At 40.6% G+C, this 24575-nt stretch overlaps 3 protein-coding genes across 4 annotated transcripts in view; 1 reads left to right on the top strand and 2 right to left on the bottom strand.

Moving 5' to 3' along the window:
- Nucleotides 1-7691, top strand: part of si:ch1073-396h14.1 (disintegrin and metalloproteinase domain-containing protein 10) — a 29829-nt gene extending 22138 nt beyond the window's left edge. Inside the window, exons 9-15 of the mRNA XM_068319778.1 lie at nt 307-470; nt 2917-3088; nt 3187-3331; nt 3438-3621; nt 4515-4614; nt 4913-5133; nt 6840-7691. Coding sequence (XP_068175879.1) covers nt 307-470; nt 2917-3088; nt 3187-3331; nt 3438-3621; nt 4515-4614; nt 4913-5133; nt 6840-6989 — 1136 coding nt within the window. The 3' untranslated portion in view covers nt 6990-7691. The remainder of the gene's footprint in view (nt 1-306; nt 471-2916; nt 3089-3186; nt 3332-3437; nt 3622-4514; nt 4615-4912; nt 5134-6839) is intronic.
- Nucleotides 7692-8086: 395 nt separating this feature from the next.
- On the bottom strand, nt 8087-13422 carry LOC137598374 (lipoprotein lipase). 2 transcript variants are annotated; one of them, XM_068318413.1, is made up of 10 exons: nt 13173-13422; nt 12144-12340; nt 11582-11761; nt 11383-11494; nt 11033-11266; nt 10154-10396; nt 9952-10072; nt 9567-9785; nt 9367-9468; nt 8087-9285 (listed from the first exon to the last, which is right to left on the bottom strand). In XM_068318413.1, the coding sequence occupies exons 1-10, from the start codon at nt 13270-13272 to the stop codon at nt 9264-9266; spliced, it is 1530 nt and encodes a 509-aa protein (XP_068174514.1). In that variant the 5' UTR covers nt 13273-13422; the 3' UTR covers nt 8087-9263. The 2 variants fall into 2 exon arrangements, with proteins under 2 accessions (XP_068174514.1, XP_068174515.1); XM_068318414.1 differs by having other exon boundaries at nt 12144-12302.
- A 3211-nt stretch (nt 13423-16633) lies between these two features.
- Nucleotides 16634-23982, bottom strand: lpla (lipoprotein lipase a). The gene is made up of 10 exons (XM_068318412.1): nt 23742-23982; nt 22861-23066; nt 22233-22412; nt 21603-21714; nt 20636-20878; nt 19843-20085; nt 19121-19241; nt 18731-18913; nt 18523-18627; nt 16634-18270 (listed from the first exon to the last, which is right to left on the bottom strand). The coding sequence occupies exons 1-10, from the start codon at nt 23842-23844 to the stop codon at nt 18219-18221; spliced, it is 1548 nt and encodes a 515-aa protein (XP_068174513.1). The 5' UTR covers nt 23845-23982; the 3' UTR covers nt 16634-18218.
- Between the last annotated feature and the right edge of the window lie 593 nt (nt 23983-24575).

Here is a 24575-nt window from a genome sequence, read left to right as displayed (position 1 = left end):
GGTGGCAGCTTCTGCTTGGGCTAATGTTCATAATGTAAATAAAGAAAAGTTAATGAAGTTATGAGACATGATGTTGTATTCATGAGCTATCAATTTAAATAAATCTATTAAAAAATAAACCAATCTAATTTTCGCTCCTTTTTGCATTCCATTAAATCTTTGCAAAAAAAAATGGCAAAAAAGTTTATATATTATTTAGTATACAGTACTTCTTTTTTCATATTGTATAATAATTCCTATGTAAAACAATTTACTGTATGTACAATCTGAAAAAAAACAATGGTTGTCCTCTCGTCTCTACTTCAGGTAACTGGGGAGGAATATGTTCACAGCCGACGACGCTACGTAATGGCCGGACTGCTACCCTGAACACAGGTCTGGTCACGATTCAGAACTATGGACAGTTCCTGCCTCCTCGACACACCCAGCTGACCTTTGCCCACGAACTTGGCCACAGCCTGGGAGCTCCGGTCAGTCGCCATCGTCGTTTTTACGAAATGTAACACGTGTCTGACGCAAAGTAATGAAGGGATGTTCACAAGTGGTTCACTGAAATAAAACACTGATGATACCAGATAATATGGAACACTTTTTAACCCATGGCATTGGGATTCAAGCTGTGATCTCAAACTGTCAATAAAGAGTTAATGCTTAGTGAACTTTCTTTTAACCTGATACCTCGAGTCAGAGGACTTTCCCTGATTACATAAATAATATTGTCCGTGATCCTGAATATTGTTTAATTAAATCAAATACATCCTCTTGTCAAACTATGATGTTTGTTGAATCAGAAATTTTTCTAAACCTCTTTTGGTGCCCCAGTCCCCAAATAGGTTCTAGTATAAGACAGATGGGCTGTGAACTGAATGATAATGCGTCAGATGTATGTTAATTATAATGTAGACTTTCTTCACATGTTCTTACTGGGTACATGCAGCTATTTGCATGGGACTAGAACAAATTATCTGTGAATGGTTCGCATAAGTGGGCATAAAAGACCTTGGCCTTTATTGACAGGCCTTTTATAGAGATTCTCAGTCTGATTGGACGATCTCTAAAAAGAGAAAAGGAGGATCTCTGATTTCCCTCTTAGTTTCACTTCACAGTCTTCCCCTGCTGATTCAGGTTCCTAAGTTTGTTTCGTTACAGTTGTAGGGAAGTTTTAAACGGCAGTTTTCATGTTCCCATTATCCGCGGTACACTGGCGTCGTGCCCAGAGTGTCCCCCGCCTCACGCCCTGAGACTGCCGGGATAGGCACCGGCTCCCCCGCGACCTGCGTTAGCGGATTAAGCGGGTTGGAAGATGAACGAATGAATGTTCTCATTATATGCAAATAAATTTACATTAAAATAAACAGTGAGTTTATAAAAAACAACTACGATTTTGTGGTGTTTGGGTTACATTTACACGTGTTTGTGTGGCGTAATTTGTTCTCTCAGCGTATCAGATGGATTCATATAAAGTTAGTGTGTGTTAGTACTTGAAGTAAATGGCTTTCACCGCTGTCAACCACCACAACACCTTCCAGATTGTGTATACACACAAACACATGCATGTCTCTCCATATGATGGCTGTGAACTTTCTCCCACTGCCAGAATTGCAGTAGTGCCCCTCGGCCTTTTTTCGCCCTACCCTCTGTTATTCACACTTCCACAGACTCTGGTCCTCCTCTGAGGCATTCTTGAGCAGATTAGTTTTACGGTGTCAGACCCTGCAAACTACTGCTAGTCCTCCTGCTCGGGCCTGAGGTCCTGACTCCTCTTACAAGCTTGTCTCATTGTTACCAGGCAGGACAGGCTGGGAGAACCGCAGCCTGTCCTTGAGCTACACCTGAGATTTGTGGGAGGACAGACAGACAGGGGTGGGCTGCTTTAGCATGTATCACTCATACAGCCATACAGCAGCTGTTAGACTGGTGGTTTGCTCCTCTAACCTACACTCTAGTTACTTTTGCTAACAGGTACTTTCCTGTTCATTATTACAGATGGTAGATGGTGTCCCTCAGCCGAAGTGTAAAATTAGTTTGCTTCAGGTTTCTTCATGAAGATTTCCTAATTTGTACTGCATATCAATGAAAAGACTAAATAACTTATTTTAATTTTGGAAAACCACTCATTTTTGTTCTATTGTTGGAAAACCTCTACCTCCAGCCTTTTTTTCCCTCTAAATTAAATTGAACAGATATCTGTGACTTGTTTGTTTCCCCAGCAATCATGAACGGTGATAACCTCATTTCAAATGTTTAGAAGTGGCACAGTTTATATGATTCAAAACCCCCACTAGAAATTAATAACAACTAGAAAGTTGTTGAAGACACCACCCACAGTAGAGTAATTCTGAGTTTCCCCATTATGTCATTGAACTTTAAAACATTAGTTCCATGATAATTTGGCCATCTCCTTTCTCCTCCACATTTTCCATGTTAATTTCCAGTCCAGTTCTTACATCATGAGTTTGATCACTGGAGAACACAGTTTCCAGACAATATTTGGCAAATGCAGCACTCTGTTCGGGTCATGGTGTCCCACAGGGTAAAACAACATGGCTTATCTGTTTCAGGGCCATCACTTTTTGAGAAAATCTTTTGACTGCATGGAGGATTTGTTGCTTTTTTATTTTATAAAATGATGTAGATCAAATGCTTTTCAACAGCCTTCTCACAAGTAGTCAGCGATTTCGCTTTCCATTTGTTAAAGTGTTTTTACTATCAGCAGTGGTTTATACCAAACCACTGAGGTTGGCCACAATGTTCCTCCTATCCCCCTATCTGTGATCAGCATAGCAGCAGCTGTTGCAGCTGTTATCTCTGATTAAAGCTATGAAATACCCAAATAATTCCACATAAACTCAATATGACAAAACATAATTTATCAAGTATTTCAATCTTTATGGTATTTTGTGGGTTTATTTTCAGCATGACGAGGGCTCAAACTGTGGGAACCTCGGCTCTGCTGGCGGTAAAGGCAGGTACCTGATGTTCCCTCACGCAACGGACGAAGTGCGTGAAAACAACGATAAGTTCTCACCCTGCAGCATCAAACAGATCAGCAAAATCCTGCAGCTAAAGAAGGATGATTGCTTCGTGGGTGAGAAAGTGGAGATGATATCTGCCTGCATGTTGCTGTGCAGAATTGGGACTGAATGTTTTATAAATTGCATTTCTCATTCTATTGTTTATGTCCAGTCAGTGATCTGCCCATTTGTGGAAACCAGATAGTAGAGGAAGGTGAGGAGTGTGATGTTGGTCACAATGAAACCGACCCCTGCTGCTTTAGTGCCAGGCAGCCTGCAGGAGTCCAGTGTCACCTCAAGCCCAATAAATCTTGCAGGTATTACACACACTTCATCTGAGTGAACAGAAAACTTCTTCATTTTGTACAGGAGCTTTCATGTTTATTGTCATGACTCTACATGTATGATCTTTTTATCCACCAGCCCGAGTCAGGGCCTGTGTTGCCGTCAGGATTGTAATTTTAAACTGGCGGGACAAACCTGTGATGAGGAGACGGACTGTCAGAGAGAGAGCTTCTGTTCAGGCCTCTCCCCGTTCTGCCCCGAGCCAAGCGGCAAGGAAGACCTGACAGTCTGCAATCAGGGCACACGTGTTTGCCTGAATGGGGTGAGGCAACCCCAACCATCAGTCCCAGAGTGACTCAACATGACTCAACATACACGTTAGGTTATTGCTCAATAAGCTAATGTGTATGGCGCTGCTTAAAAGCAGGCCATTATGTATGTTGGTTTTATTCTCAACCTGGAAAACAACTCATCAGAGTCAAATTTTATTATGGTCCTCATTAGCAGAGGAAGTAGATGTCAGTGGGTTTTAGTTCATCTTGAATGAAGTAAACATGATATGATAATATAATACTTTCATCTGTCAGAAAATCTTTAGAGTCTGCATTTAGAGTTTGTGGTTGAGGAACATCTACCCTGAGCAGCAGCAAGATAAACACTCCTGACACTGGTGGTGGTGGTGGTGGCTGGTAACTCTGCATAGACCAATGGGGCTACAGACCTGAAGGCTGAGAAGCAAACAAAGCGTAATAAGCTAACAATTAGTGGGTGCACTGGGCTATTTGATAGATTTGGCCAGATGATCAGAACAGTTGACCTCCCATTGGCGACCAGAGACAGTGTGAGATGGGCATCCATTTCTTTGTCATACCGTTAGTGAGTAACTGACAGCATTACAGGTAGACTATAAGCATTAAGGTGCAAGGAAATAACATATCTTAGAGGTTCTTTAAATATTTTGTGGTCCAAGATAATTTTTCTTCAGGCTTATCTAGTCCCAAGTTGTTCAATATGAAACGTTTCATTGGTTTCCCATGAATTAAAGTACTGTAGCTTACAGAAGGATGACTACGCCAACAGTCCAGTCTTTTTAATGGCCTAAAGGGAAATCTTGACTGGACTCTGCGCCCTAAAACTATTGTTGTAGTGCTTATATATATAGTCTTTGGTATTGTTGTAACTATTCATCTGTAGTGTTTCTGGTTGTCTCTGCAGGTCTGCACTGGGTCTGTTTGCATGAAGCACAGCCTGCAGCCCTGCGACTGTCCTGGAGACTCCATGAGGGAAAAATGTCACATGTGCTGCCAGCAGCCTGGTAACCACCGTTCCACTGCTAACCGTGTGTCCACTACTACTGAGGAATGTGTTTACTCTTTAAGTCTCGTCAGCTTGTGTCAATTTGTACAGTGGGAGGTTACAGTCATACGTGATTGTTTTTTTATTAGACAACTCAGAATTTCCACAATAGACCCCATTTGACATGGTGTGCAAAGGAACCTGTTGAGGAACTTAACAACAGGCCTTAGAAGTTCAAATCTAAAAACATTGGTTTGATGTAGTAAATAAAAGCACTACAATAAGTTTGTATTTTATTTCCTCTGTGTCCATGTCAGATAAGCCTGAGACCTGTGCCAGCACCACATCTTCTGTGCTCTCTCGTCATTTCCAGAGGAAGGCGCTGCCTCTGGGCGGCGGGTCGCCGTGCTCAGGGAACCAGGGATATTGCGACAAATTTCATGTGTGTCGTCTGCTGGATGCGGATGGCCCGATTGCCAGACTGAAGAACTCGTTTTTCAACCTGGATGAATTTGACGACATAGGAGAGTGGATGAAGGTGATGCTTTTGTGTGACTAGTTTGAAACATACTGTATATTGTACATGATAGTGCATGTAAAACATACAGGTGAGCTCAACTAAAATACATGCCCAAACATGAGTGACGCTAAAAGTAAAATCAGAAAGTCAGAAAGAATATAAGGCAAATCTTAGAGGTGATGTGATGTTACATCAGATGCAAGGAGACACGTGATCATCGTTGAGGAAGGCCAAATTAATAATAGGACTGCAACATTTGGTTCACATCAAGTGTTTTATTAATCTGCTTCAATAATAAACAAAAGGAGAAGAGGAGAGGAAATTGTTGAAAGAAGTTTTGGGCGAGTTCTGAGTTCAGTCAGAAGAAGAATCCCATACACAAGGTTAGCTAGTTAGCTAATGACAGTGCATGCATTGTCTCATCTTCTGCCGCTTCATCCGCCGTAGCGGTACATGCATTGTTGCAGCCTAAGATAAGGCATGTTAAAAATGATGTCAGTCATATCTGTAGGAATTACTTAACAGGTTTAGACGTCGTGTTGCTCTGTTGACCTCAGTGACCTAATTGGTGATTGTCTAGCTGTAGTCAATGTGGTTAAAAATAATAACTTGCCTTAGCGGTAGCTGAGGATGTGGTCTGTGCAGATGTCTTCCTCGGGTCTCGTATCAGTGTTTGTTAAAACTTCCTGTATGATTAATCTTCCTGTCTTGCCATTCAGATATTTTTAATGTTTAAATCTTACGTGTTCTCAAGGTTAAACTTCTCATGACTGCATGGCAAATCAGGAAGGACTGTCTGGACTGAGCAGCATCTCATTAGTCAGCCGTCTGTTTCACTGGAAACAGAAATGACCCTCATCAGGACCCATTGTTTTGCAACAATGCCCATGTTGTAGACTCATTGTCTCTCACGCCAAATAACCTGTTTACTTCGTTGCCAATAAGTCGAACATGCCAACTTTTTCACAACATTGATCTATTTACAGTTCACTACACTAGTGGAAAAAATGAACCAGTGCAATAAACTTTCTATGAAACAGAGTGAGGAGTTGAAGGACTGTACTGAGCTTCTAATTTAACAGAGCATTTTTGTTTGGTCATTCGTTTTGCTTCTCTTCTTTTTGGTACCTTTCAGCTAGTGTTTATACACTGCCTGACCATAAAAAAACGTTGCTAACCAAAAAAAAGTCACACACTCCCATATTTTGTCGGACCGCCTTTAGTTTTGATTACGACATGCATTCCATGTGACATTGTTTTGATAAGCTACTACAATATCACAAGAGTTATTTTCATCCAGTGATGCATAATTTTTTTCATCAAGATCTTTCATTGATGACTCATGCTCCCTGAACCATTCTTTCACAATTTCAGCCCAATGAAAACTGGTATTGTCATCTTTGAATATGCCTGTGCCATTGGGGGGAAAAAAATCCATTGATGGAATAACCTGGTCATTCAGTATAATGAGATAGCCAGCTGACTACCATACTGTTGCTGAACCTTGACCTGACCTGACTGGACATATTCCAAGATAAAAATGCCAGGATTCATTATTAAAATGTTGTGACAGTTTGCTGCGGTCACAAACTATAATGTGTGTACCTCAGCTGATGTTCAGTGTAATACCCTGTTCAAAGCTGTGAGCAGCAATCCATCTCACAAGGATTTTCTTCACTGGAGACCATGTGTAGTGTAACTGTTTTCCCATGAACCTCCTGCAGGCTCATTGGTGGGCCTTCCTGTTGGCCATCCTGACTCTGTCCGGAGTAATGGGCTGCACCGTCTTCCTCTGTGGACGCCCGCTGGACGACGGTGACTCTGGACCATCACGACGCTTCCGTGGCTGTTGTTCAGCTGATGATCCAGAATAAACAGGATTCCTTATTCCAGGATTTATTATTTTAGTCAACTCTGTTTCACATCTGTCCTGAGATGACACTTTCTCAGTAGGTGTCATTCTGGTTTTTTGTTGTTGTTTTTCAAGTAATCATACAGCCAATCATTCTACTGTTATATCAACAAGTGATGAAAAGTCTGTGGTGATAAATGTGTTGTGGAAAATTCTGCTGCCAGCCATGAGGTCAGTCAGAACCCCCAGGGATGCATGGCATCGAATACCTTTTTGATTTAAAGCCATCCACACCCACAAAGACTGACACAACACCCTCAGTCTGCTCTGAAATCACTGTTGTATCTGAACTTGCCATGAGACGACTGGTGGTGATCCAGCTTCCTGTCTACTTTAATAAAATCACAAGGGAACCCAAGAAAACATGGAACCTGTGGTTTTGGCAGGGATGAAAGTTTAAACTTCACTGAGTGTTCAAACAATGTTTAATTGATGAAATGGCAATGAACATCAATGAGTCACAGTGGTGTAATGTTACCCTGCACATTTAGTAAAGTACTTTACATTTCAAGTTACTTTACTTCATAAATCCATTTAAGTCACATTCTACTTCTCATTCACTACACACATTCAAAGGGAAGTTTTATCCTCAGAGATACAACTGAAACAACTAGTTTTAATAATTATTCTTACTGCAATTTATAATTTTACATGAAATAAATTAATGAATGAATCCTGTACCACCAATGAATGCAAAGTGTATGTTGAATTCAAACTTTTTTAAAGTAGTATTCTTAAGTTATTGTAGTTTTACTCAAAGGTTTTGAATGCTTCTTTGACCACCAATGATTTAAATAATAAAAAGTGAATTCTAATTTTTATCTTTTGGGTCACCTTGACCATAATCAAAGACAAGTGTCTCCACTACAAGGACATAAAAAAGAAAGCACAGCTTGTGTGTAATAACATGTGTTTTCTGTGTACTTTAAATATTTTGAACAAGCTAATAACAAAATTAAATTAATGCAATAGGAGTTATAGTGAGTGAATAATTCAAACAGGCAGGGAGGAAAGAATGTATAACTGTCAGCTGTAATGAAATATCAGGCTCATGATGACTAGAGGTGATAGTTTTGGCTTTATTAATGAATATATAATACAGTGAATATTTACAGATATGAAAGACTATAGAAATGTACGTATTACAGATTCAAACCCCCCCCTCAAAGTAAAAATATAAAACAGTTTTCCATCTGTTAGATATTTACATAATAATGTACAAACAACTTGGGCTTTGCATGTGCAAAAAGAACATTTCCACATTTTTGAAGTGGGAATGATGTCACAATGATTACAGTACCGATCTCTAAAGAACCGAGGTTTAAATAAATAAAACAGCGATTCGCACTGAGTCTTTACATGCACACAGATAAAGAACCATGATAAAGAATTGTGATGATAAAAGAAAATGAGGGTAACGGTATTCACTACTTGCTTCCTCACACTGAGCATAACGTACCTTGTTCCTTTTAGCCACTTTAATAGAACCAGGGTTGAGTAAATATCTGAAGGTAACAGATAATAAACACCAGATAATAATAAAGTATTTAAAAACAGTAATTTTTGCGTTTTTGAGTCACCAAGTACTTTAAAAGAAAAACACAATAAAACAAACTGAAGCAAAACGTAGCAACACAGTATTAAGTTAAGACATTTATCACAAGCTTCGGTCAGGTGACTGTTTACAGTAAGGCACACTGATACAGGTCCCACAGTCACAGGCAGTGCTGAGAGCCTCAGTGGTGAATGCTCTGTTACTTAAGATGTCATTCAGGTAACTAACATCTAATTTATTGCATAAAACCCTTAAAAAAACTCATTTTATGAACAGGAAGAATTCATGGTTTTACCCTCTTTCAGAGCAGTGTTCTGCAGACACCGAGAGGACAGAATTCTCCATAGTGGTTGCTATAAATATGAAATCTGAGGTATTTCATCATCAGTACCTCCAGAACTATTAAGGTAAATTCAATCAGTGATACTTTTACAGTATGTCAGACTCCGAGGTGACTTCATATCCATCTCATTAGATGAAATGGATATTGCATTTAAGTTACAGATACTTGTCATCAGATTGGCTCTTTACAAAATATTTTACAGTATTTACATACAGTTTTCGCTGTATCCAAGTCAAAGATTTTCATATCATTTTTAGATATAAAATAAGTTAGGGTGCACAGATCAGTCACTAAGTGCAGAAATTGACGGCGGGTCATCAACAGTCTTCTCTCCAGAGTTAGTGGTTCCTCAAAGTAATTCTGCAAAGAAGACTATGTTATTCGTCTGCTTTGGCAGTGATCATAACAGAAACGAGAGAAACTTGCACAACGCTAACTCACCTCTTAGGTTTGAAGTTTGCCCTCCATGCATCCTTGCATCTCACAAATGTGATCTCTTGACTTAAGCTCTGAGACTCAGCATCTTTTACACAGAACACCATCCTGAGATGGATAAAACACAATTCATTGGTTTGAGCACATCATTCATTGAAATAATCCTTCATTGAGATAAAGTTTCTAAGATTTTAATCTTTCCTTACTTCTGTTGTGTCTCGCCTGCTCGGATACGGATTTTGTGAACCTCCATGTTGGAGCTGTCGGAGTCACCAGACCACCAAGAAGAAACCATCTTCAACATGCTGGAAGACGTCCAACCATTTGTCTCCTCCCATTTAAACTTCAGCATCAAGAGATCTCCGATATCTTTCTCTGTCACCAGCAGGAAAGAATGAGTCCTATTGGTCGCAATTTTCTCCTTCCTGTCAGACAAAGTCATGGAAAGAGATATTAGTGTTCAACTTGTTCCGAGGAGGGTAGGTCATGCCATGATGTGAGTACACGAAGTAAAGACCAAACTGTTTTCTGTGACTGCTGGAAGACACACAAGATGCAAGTCTGTAGCTTTCATGGAACATATCCACTTACAGTTGGAGCTCCAGGTTCTCGGCGTCTCCTCTCGTTCCGTACAGCGAGACGGTGAGTGAAGGCTCGATCTCTGAGCGGTTCACTTTACTCGAAAAGTGGATCTTCAGCTGATAGTGATAAACTGTAAGAAAGAGCAAGAGGTTAGAAAAGCCGCTGACATGCGTGATGAAACTCACACCGACAAATCCTGCTTCCCACTGACCTCTGAAAGGCATGGCCGCTCGTGTTTTGGTGTACATCTGGACGTTGCGTGCCTTGCGGACCTTACTGATGTCGTAGCCCACCGTGTTGCAGCGGCTCTTGCGACAGCTGAGACACATGCCGCGGTCAAACATGTCGCTGCTGCCACACCTATAGGCTTTGGCCACTTCTTGTTCGTTCAGCAGAGAGTCGATGAACAGGTGGACCGAGCGCTCGTGTTCGCACTTCACTGCATCGGTGATCGCTGAAGCAGAAAGACGGCTCGGAATTAACTGGAAAGTGTGCATAGTGACGTCACTTGTTCACTCTAGATGCTTCTCATTTCTTTTCGGTCAGATGGATGTAGTATCTGACTTGTTTATGGTCCTCTGTTCGTTACATAAACAGATATAATTATATAAGACAGATTAATGAAAAGCAGCAGTAAAGCTGCTGAACTATGTACTGTATGTCTCTATGAAGTAATCATCATAAAAATGTAACCTGGTCGCAACAGATCATCAGTCGGATGTTCGCTTTGACCTCTTCTAAAGTATGCTTTACTGAAAATAAATTATATATAATGCACTGATAAGCCAGAATATAACACTTTGAATTCCTGATCTCAGAAATAAAAACACTAATGTGTCAGAAATATTTATCAGAAATTCTACTTTACTTGTGGAAAAGCATTTGTGTATAAGTTGTATTACAGAAATTTCTCAGAATAAACACTTTACAGGAAGTGTGGATTTAAACAACATACAGCTCAGAATTTGAAATTTAAAGACAACACAAAAATGGTGCAAGAATGGTGAAAAAGTTATATTACATTTTAAAAATTTGAGTCATTTGAAGAAAAGCTATTTAATTTTTCAGTTGTGTTTTAAGTCCTTCTTACCAAAGATCCCAAACTTAGCAATCTTCTCCAGGGCTCCCCGGAGGTTGCAGCCAGGCTGGAAGCTGCCCCCGTTGGGGTAAATGTCCACGTGTCCAACAGGCTGCTGGATCCCAATGCTGAGACCTAGGGACCCCCGTGTGAAGGTGTGGAGGACGTCCACAAAGTGGGCGTCATCAGGAGAGAGTCGCCTGTGGGCGTGCATCCCCTCAAAGTCAGGACCAGCTGGGTCCAGGCCTGCAGGCGCAGACCAGAGATCAACCAATCAGCTCACAGATAACTGATCACTACATCGCCCTAAACTAGAGGGAGCATGCTAAACACTTAAACGACATTCACTTTGCTTTATTTACCGGTTATTCTTCCAACTTTATTGCTGGCATGGCTTCCAGCAAATCCTGCCACATGTGCCCCGAGGCTGTATCCAATCAGGTGAAGGTTCTCAAGAGGCATGTTGGTGGTTTCCTTTAAAAAAAAAGTTTGTGAAATGTTTTACAAGTGTTTTAACAAACTTTTACATTTCCGAATGACAGGGGGAAAATTAGCCCTAACCTCGATCCAGTCGATGAAGCGAGCGATCTCCTGCCCCACCACCCTGGTCTTCTGGGCCGCCACCACGTAGTGGTTCTGAGCCGAGCGGAGCCAGTCCACCACGATGACGTTGGCCGTCTGCTCTCTCTCGTACAGTGCAGACACCAGCTTGGCCACCCAGCTTTCATAAATACCACTCAGCTGAAAGGACAAGTCATCAATCTTCAGTTTCAAGTCATCAAACTTCAGTCCAAGAGGAGTAATAACACTAAAAACATTTATTAAAATTATGAAGACTCAGGGAGAACTAGCTCAATGAGGTTTTATATATCCATGCGGTAAAATCCTCTCCAGTCCTGATCATTTTTACGGCTGTTCTTTCACAAGGTACCTTCTCAACATTATCTCATATCAATAAATCTCTGAATGTGGATGTTTAGATGTTTAAACTAGAATCTGGGGAAATGGGAGACTACCAGTCAATGGTGATTTTATCAAAACCAGAGGAATGTCAGCAAACAAAGGCTGTGGGTGTGTCAAAGATGGGGGGCAGGTCACAACAGGCTGAAGCATCTCCACTCACCGTCCACCCGTGGATTACCAGGAATGTTTTGGAGGTGCTGTTGAACATGCAGGTTGCCAGGGAGTCCGGTTTGCCAGGAAGGATGAAGCACAAGTCATTATCGGGATGGGATGGTGTCCTGAGGGAGAATTTTGCCACAGTGTGATTGGCGTCGTCTTCCTGGTTAAGCAAGAATTTCAGCGGGTCAAGAAAGTTCCCTGAAAGGGGAGAAAGTTAACAGTTTAGTTTAGTTTTTTTCTTTTAAAAACTAGGTTAACAGACAAGAAATCCCTCTGTGGAGCCGGTGTGGATGTGTAAATGAGATCTACAGGGGGGGGGTTTGAGACGCCTGACTAACTGAGTGACTGGCTCCAAGAAGCTGTGGCCCCCCCAGGGCCCCTCGGTAATTGAGCTCCATCTTAGACAAGATTTGCCCTCCGGGGTTATGGAGGTTCACCCGGTCAGATGGAGCTCCATAGAAACCGCTGAGACTTTCTCACAGCTTTGTTCCTGCCTCCCCACTGCTTATAATCTGACCAACTTTCAGTGGTCCTCCTCAGTCAGCTGACTCAACTCAACTGGGGGTTGTGCTGGTTTAGAGCTGGGGGGGGTGGGTTGGTGGATTCAGGAACCTCACACACATATGTTAGGTCTGAATTGCTGGGGAAGCCGTTTAGGCGCCATAATATAACCAACCATACATAGAATCACTCACTGGAGGTTAAACTCACGTTAAAATCATTTACAATGCCGAGAAGTTCACCATTCGCGCACAAGTCAGATGACAACACGAAAGCAGACTCTATCGGGGGTTGTTGTAGTCAAAGTTTGTCATTCTCCAAAAAGACACCTTTTCATGTTCCAAACACATTTTCATTACCATCGTTAATATTCTCCAAACGCGCGCAAACAATTAGACACACATTGACTTCACTGCCGAATGGATTCCATGTCATTGGCCGGACTCATGGATTTCTTAAAAAGTCTTCCAGATTGACACAAAAGTGAGTTGATGTGTGACAGTAAAAGGAAATGAAACTGGAAACTCACCCAAAATAGAATCGGCGAGCTCCTCTTCCAAGGACGTCACATAGTGCACAGCTGCATGCAACACCAGAACGAAAAGAAACACAACTTTCCACGGTTTCATTTCTTTTGCAGCTGTTTCCTTTAAGAGCGAATCTCCTTCAGGATCACTTGAACCCACCGGATCTCACCGGAAGAGTGTGTGTTTGTGTGTGTGAGTGTGTGAGTGTGTGTGCGTGTATTGCCTCGCAGACCCACGTCAGTGCGTCCTGTTGCGCGCAGCGCGCTGATATCTGAACCACCTTGAACTGTCAGCTTCTTAAATAGCAACTCCGACAAGCGATTGGCTCCTGAGTCCGGGCGGGGAATGACAAAATATGTAGTAAAGTAAATCATTAGTCCGATTTATGGGCAGCGTTTACAACTGTGGTAGTCAGGTCATTAAATCTATTACCCATGATGCACACCTGACGTTTGTGTGTACAGTAAATGTATGTTTCTGTAGGCAGAGCATGAGTAGTTATCAAAGAAAGCTACTGCTGAACCATGCCTAATTAAATTGATGACTGACTGATTGATTGATTGGTTGATTGGTGGATTGATCGATTCGTTCATTCATTCATTCATTCATTCATTGGTGATTGATTCAGTGTTAAAAGATCACCAAGGCAGCTCAGCTCCCAGCAGTGTTTTCAAAGCAGTAACAGTTTGAGTCTAGGTCTAGGAATCCCACTCCTAGACTTTGGAATCACATCAGCACCACTATCATAACTCTTTAAATTAATTCAAGAAAAAAAAATACAATAATTGACTCTTTTAGGTTTTCATCAATATGACGCTCCAAAATCCTGGCATATAAACATCTCGGTGGAATCAGCCAGCAAACCTGATATAAACCCAACGTGACCAGTAAAGCTCTTTGTTGACATTCACAGCCAGTTATTATTGTACAGTGCTCAAAAACTGTATAGGTAGAGCTGAAGAGCTGTTGCTACATGCCAGCTGAGGATTACATGCCCACAGTCAGGCCACAGTGTTCAGCACAGCAGCTGATTTGTTGCTCAACACAAGATGCCAAGTTAAACTGGGATGGAGGTGGATGAGGTGATGTCTGTTAGCTACAGGCTTGCTGCTGTGAAAGGCATCTGAACAATAAAGCCTGGTGACAGCGGTGACAACAAAACACTGATGTAAAGGGTGATAAATGATCAGGCTTTTCCAGGACTCTGAACACTCACGGGACTTGGACTATCTGCACATGCTATGACTTCTAAACCAGGTTTGTACTTGAATTTAGGTGAAATTCTTTTGCTATAATCACAATTGGTTCTATTAAAGGAAGCACATTCAGGCACAAGACCCAAGTTCTTAAGCACTGCATCTTTTAAATGTTTGTTTCAATTTAAAATATTAATTAATCAGTAACATTAACGTAATAAATTTAGAAATAAGTTTATTACATCCCGCGAAGCAATGATGTAATTGTCAGTGTTAGTGTGTTCGTCCGTCCTTCCATTTGTGTGTTCCCTTCCTTCCACCAAATATCTTCACAACCGTTGCAGATGAAAAGATGAAAGCACATTACTCGGGCAGCAAAGGGGATGAAAATGAGCTGATGACCTTGACTTTGAGAAAACTAGGTCAAGGTCAAATTTTCACTTTTATACATTTTTTGGTACACATGTCTGAAACCTGATGGGATATAATCACAAAACAAAAAGCAACATTTCCAGGAAGCCAGAGGAACAAAAATATGTTGGTCAGGGTAAAAATTTAAATTCAGAGGTGTCCCGGATGTTGCGATCTCTGACTGCTTTGCTATGTTTTTGTAAAGGAGCTTTTTAAACGAATGCTGGACAGATATCCATCAGACAAAGACAATCAAAGCCCCCATGAATCTGACGTCTGTCTTCGTCAGTGGGCTGCAGGTCAGACGCAGACAGTCGTGTTTGGAACAGATTTTAAAAGTCATCTTTGTGGCTTCAACAACGTCGGTCCAGTGACAACACGACGTGATGCGGGGGGGTTGTTTTCCACAGGGATCTCAGAAAAGGATGCTGACAGATACACACTGGTAATGCTGATCAATATTAGTCTGTTTTCAGATGAGTATGATACGAATGCTTCCTTTAATTCTTTAGAACATAGTTAGATATCAGTGGTGCTCCTGAAATACAATCAGATGCAGACATAACTCTTCAGGAACAAGTCATCCTCCAAAGGAGACTTCAAACTCATCCTTAAATGAAAATTCTTCTCAGCGTTATTATTCCTTCAGCATCTCATTTTATAAATTTTCTTTTAAAGTCAGGTTAGTCTTTCAGTTTTTATGATTTACCAACCAGAGAACACTGTCAGCTGATGTTCCACTAATGACCTGAGCCGTGCAGGTCCTGTCTGCTGCTCAGTTCTTTTCCACAGCCAAGTGTAAATCCTGCTCAGAGGAGAGAATACCTAAGTCAAGGAATTGTAAATATGGCATAATTTTCTCTAAGTCATACTATGAACTCAGCATTACATAATATGTTTTGAATTTTGAGCAAAGCTGGCTTAGAGATAACAGCGAGCTTTAATCCTGTACTATTAAAACACAGTGGATGTGGGCTTTACGTGCCTCCAGACGATACAACGGCCTGTTGACGGGCTAATAGAGTAGCTGGTAGAACATTTGTTACCCAGTAGGGAGAAATGGTTCACCCGTAATACAAACCAAACTTCATAAAGAGACTCTGTGGGACTTTTCTTTTCAAAGCCACGTATTGATAAGCAGCTTCAACGATTATGTAGTGTCTACACAGGATGCTGGGTGAAAGCACCAAATCAGCAACGCAGCAGCTTGTGAAATGAATTTAAGTACAGGTACAAGAATGTGAGTGACTAATCTACTTTTATCTATCTTTTGATTGTATCTAGCTATAATATCCCCAAGACAAGTATAGATTCAATAAAAAGGCTCTCATTCAATATCAAGATTTTATCATCGACAGTTGTGGGGAACGTATGCTAAATAATTATAAATGTGATGCTCCGACTTCAAATCCACACAAGCTGATGTTCCACTAATGACATAACTTCTGACGGCCTGCCCTACATAGCCATCACAAAGCAGCAGCGTCCATCAGTTTCCAGCCTGGATTCTCATGTTGTTGTGCACTCAAGGTGGTTGATTTTAAACCCTAACTGATGTGGAGGCGCTTTCTCAGCTCAATCCCACTCAATTTACCAAGTCAGTGCTGTTCACCTCACAGAGGTTGAGGAGATGTTTGCACCAAATTCAAACACACCCCCAGTGTGTCTGCTAAAAAAAACATAATGACACTGGAAGCAGCTGATATTGTCAGGACTCCAACCTTGACATCACCGTGGATAGCGATAAACACTAGTCTGATGTCTTTTTTAAAAAATCAAGGAAAACCAAGGGTGTTGAATATCATATCAATATGTCATATTATTATATTATTATACTAAAGCAGGCAAACAGCAATTTGCACAGGTTACAGAGTTGAATATTTTGCTGTGTTTATAATTTTGTTCATTTCTTTTATTTAGTCTTTGTTAAAAACAAACTGGTCGGTCTGAAACAAGTCCAAATTAGCTTCTAGAAGCTTTGGCTCTTTGTAGTGATCGGTCATAATAACTTATCTTAAAAAATATTTAAGATATTTAAAAATTAATTTAGCTGCTCTGAAATTTATGCTTCACAGCGGATATTTGAAATAAATATATACAGTAGAATTTCCTGGAGATGTTATGTACAGTATGTTTCAGGGCAAGCTCCTGTTCATGTTAATCCTTGTCTCCAGAACAGGGTTTTAATATTTTAGTTATTATGTAAAGCATTAGACCAGTCTGGAAATTTAAAAGCAAATTATTACTTTATTCAACTATCCTCAACTTTAATTATATAGTGCACTGTTCATAAAGTAAATGCACTGAACAGCTGGCATGACGACCAGTTTGATCAACCTTTTCAAAGCCTTGTGCATTAAAAATACTTCATTTACTAAACATACACACAAAATGGAAGCCTGCAAAAACACATTACATCTTAAATTACAAATATATCAATGTACATTCAATAAATACAGTATGAAGTATTCTTGAGAAGTATTATGGCTATCATGTAGGCGAGTCCATCACAAATGACCAAGGATTACATGTTTATTTTAAGCAATTCTGTGATATTTGACCTTTCAAAATAAGGGCATGTTGTAGACCAAGCTTACTCAATGAGTTAAACGTTTTCAAATACTGAGATACTGCTAACCCATTAATGAAGTAATTAAGGATAACGGAGGCATTACTGGAACAATTGAGAAGTGACCTCATTTCAATTTCATGACAAAATTCCTAAACCTAACATCCCTGTTAAATGTTAACACCAGAATGGCAGCATGGGGCTGAAAGCCTACTAAAGTGACCAGTGACACAATAACCAAAACACAATCAAGCTTAAAAAAAATCAGATATTACCACTTGACTCATATTCAAAATATATACTGATTAAAAAGTATTTACAAAGACTTGTTTCATAGCTCATAAATACTTCTTTGGTCCCTGGTGATTGTTGGAAGTTAGTGGTTAACTAAAAGAAAACATTAGGGGCAAAATGATTATTTCGCACATTTTTTAAAAAGCCTATCACTGTGAATCATTTATATTTACAACAATCCAAGTTCATAAAGGCCAATAAAACAGTTAAAAATACTTAAAAATCAGTACAAGCATTATTTATAGGTTATAAAACAATAAAAAAAATGATTATAAAGATATAGAACAGGAGATACTGAAAGCGTAAATGTATCAAATGTGGCACATCATCACAAAGAAAATATATTTCAGGAGCAGAATTTATAGAGAGACAGGAAGGACTTGATGAGCAGAATGATTCCAGTGGGTCTTACTGGTTGCACTGGGAGTTGAAGTCATTGTGAAGAAAAAGATAATGGCATTCAGGCTATATAGAATAGCTTGCAAAGGCTTTCCCAGTGCCGTGCTGTGTGCTGTATATCTTTGGCTATGCATGTAATGATGGGTGATGTGCATGATGGGGACTGTTCTCGTGCAACATCAAGCGTTGTTCTGCCCAAACTGACTGCCATTCATCTTCAGCTTGTGCATCCTATAAGGAGAAAGAGGCACAAGTTAGTCTTTGTGTATCCTTATCAAACTTAGGCTAACATTGTGTGTCACAACCATCAGTCCATGAAGTCTGTAGTCTACTCTTTTTAAAATGCAAAATTCAAATCAAAATTACATCAATTGCTCTGAAGTTATTTCTGAAATGCATTTTTGAATTACAATAAATGAATTGTTAAAACCATATAAATGTATTATCCACACTGAGTGTAATGAAAGCTTCTCCTCAACTTACAGTTTCTCTTTCCGGCTGACAGCGTCCTTTAACTTGACAAAGACTCCGGCTTCTCCTCCCCTGTTGAGGTAGACAAACTCTCCTTCCTGTGCACGGAAGATCACCCTGGAATCACACAGGTAAACGATTAGACACACAAACTATTCAAAATAAAGTGCACACATCCCAATCATCATCACTTTTATGGTGGTAGTGAGTAAGAACTTACTTGGATTGAGTATCCCCAGACTTCACACGCAGTTTGCGAACATAAAACTCGCTGCTGCTCCACCAGTCCGACCAGCTGAGGATTCTGTCCTTCTCCCAGCTCATTTTCACCATCATCAGATCTCCGATGTCAGCATCGGTGGTGATGAGGAATGACGAAGTGGTGTTAGTCGTCAAGACCGGCCTGTGGGTAAAGGAAAAGTAAAAGTCAGCTGGAAGGCATCCATGGCATGTGAGTGACGTATGCAGAAGGAACATCTTCATTTTTAGAGTTGAGGTCACTACAAACACGTTTGCTGACCATCTGTTTCCATTGCAAGGACTGTCCATGAGGATTTCTGTGTGTTTTTGGTTTTCACTTGATGGACGTTAAAGTTTTAAATGCACTTACAGAACAAAAGAGATGCCCTCCTTCTCCCCGTTGGTTCCATACAGAGAAATCTTCATGGGCTGCTCGGTGAAGCTAAGTTGGCTCTTGCTGAAGAAGTGCACCTTTACCTGATAGTGAAAAACTGGAAGAACAAAAAAAGAGTTTACTGAGGTCCAGCAATACATGCTAGAAACTCTCTTATGTAATATTGACCTCTCTATATCTTCATGTGACCGTCACAGGGCCGCAGCTCAGCACCGATATTTTTGTAAATCTAAATTGATTCATTAAATAAACCCCAAAATAGCGATGGTCAATGAATCCACTTTCGAACATTGAAGAAAAATTTGGCCAGTGTGTTTCATAAATAAATGTTTCCGCTTCAAGTGCATCACATGCAGAAGTGTTGAGTTACTGTAGCCCACCTCGAACAACTAAAATACTCATGACCGCCTCTTCACTTGATCTGAAAACCTGACACTTGTCAGACACGTCTGCTGACACGAGTGCTTAAGTTTCCGTTAGAAGTGTGTAACAGCAATAACTTTACTGACATTCAGCTTCCGCACACAACAGGAGCTTAAGCTCTGAGGATTACTCCAATTTAGGTATGTGCATGAATTAAGAAAAGTCCGGCTAATCCTTGGTAAAGTCCATAAACCTACAGAGACTTTTCTACAATAGTTCAATGTTTTCTAAAGCCACAAATGTCTTTTCTACATGCCCCTTTTCCTGGTGTCTACCTTTATAAGGCATCATTTCACGGGTCTTGAGGTACATCATGGTGCTGCGGGTCCTGCGGACTTTGTTGATGTTGTAGCCGAGCTTGTTGCAGCGGTTCTTTCTACAGCTGAGGCACAGACCCATGTTGAAGGCCTCTTTGGAGTTGCAGCGGTAGGCCAAGCTCTGCTGCTGGGTGTTCAGCAGAGAGTCGATGAAGAGGTGGATGGAGCGCTCATGGGAACATTTGACAAGCTGGTCCATATCTGCAGCACAGAGTACAGGAGCGATAAGACAACACCTACTTTTCCTTCATACAGCAGTAAAAATGCCTTCCCTGTTTGACATGTCAGGGTTGACTGACCCAGATGGAATTTCTCACCAACAAAACATCAAGTCACACTTAAATCTCCACACTGAAAAGCACATGACTTTTTCTTGCTGTGAATCCGTGGCCAAATCTGTTCTTGCTGGAGACGGACCATTTAAACTGTATCCCTGAAAGCTTCTGTGCGGTCAAAGTGTTCGCTGACATAAAGTAAACATACATAAAACCTAACTGACACTTTTTAACACTGCTGTATCACTCTGATGTGAATTTATGGTGTGGTCTGTCACACAGCAGAGGTGGGGGAGACTGGTACCACCAGTATGAACAAGTTGATTCACATACAGGCCACCAGAAACCTAAAGTACGGGTAGATGCTTCACAACATGCAGGTCGGAAAGCATCCAGGTTTGTCTAATAGAAAGATAGCTTTTGCACCAATTGAGTCCTAGCGAAAAGCTTTATCTTCAGTACATTGAAATACATACTTTGGAGGCCCTTGATGCCCTCCAATGCAATTCCCAGCAACGTATTCTGGATGTCGCATCCTGGCTGGAATGCCCCTCCGTTAGGGTAAATGTCGATGTGGCCCACGGGTCTCTGGATGCCAATGCTGCGGTCTGGGGAGCCCCTCGTGTTGGTGTGCAGGACGTCCACAAATTGGGCATCGTCGGGCGACAGGGTGTTCTGGTCATCTGCATGTTCAAAGGTGGGACCAGCAGGATCCAGACCTAGAAACCACAACAAGATTTCAGGGTCACCGTTGCAGGACTTAGTTGCGCACCCGTCTCAATATGGAAGAAATATGTTCACACATAAAAACAAGAAAGATAAAACTACACTTAAAGAGATACGATGTGGTGTTTTTTCTCCACGTGCAGCTTTGCAGAACCGTGGGAGCTCAAAATAATGTGGGGCACTAATTGTGGGTTCTAATGGTCCTGCCTCAGATCCCAGTCAACATGCCATTATTCTAAACAGGTCAGGGAGATTTTAAAGCTGGATAAACTTCACAGTAACAAATACCGAGATTGGACAAGCTAACTGGCAGCCAATGGCTACGTGCACACAGACGATATGTGTCTGGAATGTAATGAGGAACATTTCATTGTGGTGTTTTTAAGAGTAGGGCTGGGATAATACAGTTATACTGTGATAGTTTACGGAATGTTTACAGGCAATCATTTATGTGCTCAGAGATTTGGGCATTAAAAGTATCAAAGGAGCAGAAATCCTTTGAGTTAAAACACTAAACGGTCATAACTGTATTCACATACTGCAAAGAAGAGATAAACAGGGGACCAGTCATTTATCTATTAAACCAATCAGAATGGACCCTGACAACGTGGCAACCCCTTTTCTGGTAATATATAGTTATGTTCTCACTGTCTGTCTGCTTGTAATCAAGCAGATTATAATCTAGTTGAGTCATGGTGGCTAATTTCAGGGTCCTACCTGTGATCCTGCTGATTTTATGATCAGTGAGATCACCAGCAATTCCAGCCGCATGCGCTCCAAGGCTGTAACCCAGCAGGTGAATCCTGTCCCAGGGCAAATTCAGCTCATTCTGAAAGTAAGGACAGGGATTAAATGATCCACATGTTGAAATGTTTTATACTAAATCCTGCACATTTGCTGGGGCTTTTAAAAAAGTAATAATAAACTACAGATGACTGCAGAAGCTCAGATTCAGCCCAAACTGAATTTGAGACAAAATTGAAGGGTTGAACTTCAAAGTCACCTTTAATAAAGGACAAATGAATTTAGTCCAGTAAAGACTGAATTTCAATAAATACTGAGCCTTAAAATGAATGGTTACACTGAGCCACTAAAATAGCAATAAAATGCTTTTACAGAGTGTTTAAAATACAAACCAGAAGGTCAGTGTTTCCATGCACCAGAGCTGGGTTCAACAGTTTCGCATCCTTCACTACAAATTAGCCTCCGATTCATCCGATGGGGCATTAATGAATATAATGATAATAATCAACCAAAAGCAGCAGAACAGTTCCTCATCTTGACAAAAACAAGCAGCTGCTTGTCATTTCTTAACCAAAATAAATATGTTTCAGTAAAAACACTCACGTGTATCCAGGTGACAAACTTGGCGACGTCGCGGCCCACCAGCTTGGTGTAGGCTGCAGACGTCGGGTAATGCTGGCTGGCGCGGGTCAGCCAGTCCACCACGATCACGTTGGCGCTGGGCTCACGCTCGTAGAGTGCAGAAACCATTTTGGGCACCCAGCTCTCGTACATCCCCGTTACCTACAAACATACAATCACGTGTTTACTGTTCTTTTCCCACACATACCTGAGGTCAGCTGCTGTATGGTGTGCTTTATCCCGGCTACAGACCTCATTCTATGTCCTGGAGACGAGCCAAGTTGTCATTAGTTCAAATCCAACTGCATGACTGGTTCTAAATCACGTTAAGGAGACGATGCATGGGCTGTTTGAGAGCTAACTCATTGCCCTCAGCCTGTCCAGCCTCAATCTATATTTTGTATTGTGTTGCTTTGGCAAGAATCCAACTGCCTTTTTATGTTCTTGCAACATTTTTATGGCATTAATTTTCCTACAAATTGTAGCATCGTTTCCCTACATCAGCATCTCAAAGCCTGAACTGTATGTAAACTTTACTCATTGCACAAATAAATGCATAAAACTAGTGGAAATAAATATGAATTTTGGACTGTAAAGTAAACTGACGTACCGTCCAGCCATGAATCACAATGAAGACCTGTGTTTCTAAGTTAAATTTACACTCGTCGATGGTGTCTGGCCTGCCAGCCACGATGTAGCACAGGTCATCATCTGGGACTTCAGCTGTCCGCAGGGCGAACTTGGACACAATGTCAGTGTAGTCTGTGATCCATTCAGTGGTGTTCAGCAGGGGATTGGTAGTGGTGCTGCTGTTTGCTGTTACCATACAAACAAACAAGATGCATTGATCATTAAATATGCACATGCATGCAGAGGGATGGACAAAGGTAAATTTTTATTACATTATTATTACAACTTCTACTTGTGCATGCAAGCAACAACTCGGTAGCATGAAAAACATTCTTTTGAAGAAAACAAAATTAAACTTTTAAATTGATTCATTCATAATTGTTTTTCCATGCAAATTATGCAATCTTGCAGCTTCTTTCTAAAAAAAAAATTAAATAAACACTAAATATAAATTATTGCAAATGTTTTGCATAATCTAGATAATCATCTTTGAAACGCGGGTTAAATTATAAAACAAACCCCTCTTGACTAATTATGTAATTGAGTCCGTTTCTGTTGACAAACGGATCTGTAGACCAACAGCCTGCAGCAGCGGCCTTTCCTCGCACACACACACAACACACACACACACACAACACACACAGACACATGGGTTTGAATGGTGTGAAATGTGATGCAGACCTGCAGGACCCGACTGGGAACGCGTTTTTTACGGGGTTACTGCTGCTCAATGCGGAGCAGCACGCTTTAATTAAATTAACCTGCTTTCCACATATGTTTCCTTCATTAAGGCTGTGGATGAATCATGAGTGTAAAATCCTTCCACGTTCACACAAGGAACGAGTAGGAGGTCGATCTTACCAAACACAGAGCTGGTGGTAACTTCGAGGTCAGAAGAAACTGTTGCAAAGAATTTGCTCAAAAGTATCCAAAAAGTCAAAAAACTGATATTTTCTTTTCCCATATTATTGAGGGGTTTTTTTTTTTTTAATAAAACGTATCCTGAATATAAATTTCTGTGGGCTGATCAGTCGTATATCCAGTAGCGTATTTAAAGAGGAATGGAGTTGTGGTTTGAGAGTAAAGTTACTTATGATCTGTCACAGAGGCCGCTCCAAGTCGTTTATGGGAAGCGTATTTGAATATTCAATCATGATTGGCTGGAGGCTAAAGGGGCGGAACGAAGCCTTGGACCGGCTCCGAGTCACAGACAGAACACCATTCACAAGTTCTCCACAGACAATCTGCAACATGCGGGAGTCTGCGTTTGACCTCAACGCATTTCACTGGTCAGCTATTATATTTTGCTGAAGAAATGACTGGAGATTTCCGTCTTTCATGACTCATTAAATGGATCAAAAATCTAGCAAGAATTTATGTGTAAAACACTCTCATGTACAATATCTTAACACAAAATAAAATCCCTACATTGCACATGTTTCTCAAGCGAAATGCGTGAGAACACATTTAAAAATATATTATTATTATTATTATTATTATTATTATTATTATTATTATTATTATTATTATTATTATTATTATTATTATTATTATTATTGAATAATTGTTTAGTCAATACATACTCAATAATAATTTACTATTACTACTATTTACTACTATTTATTACTATTACTACTATTTACTATTTACTACTACTATTTACTATTACTATTACTATTTACTTATTACTATTGT

The sequence above is a fragment of the Antennarius striatus genome, chromosome 7, assembly GCF_040054535.1.
Source record: "Antennarius striatus isolate MH-2024 chromosome 7, ASM4005453v1, whole genome shotgun sequence".
Lineage (NCBI taxonomy): Eukaryota > Metazoa > Chordata > Actinopteri > Lophiiformes > Antennariidae > Antennarius > Antennarius striatus.
Note: the sequence above shows the minus strand (reverse complement) of the source record. Positions and strands in the feature narration are given on the sequence as shown.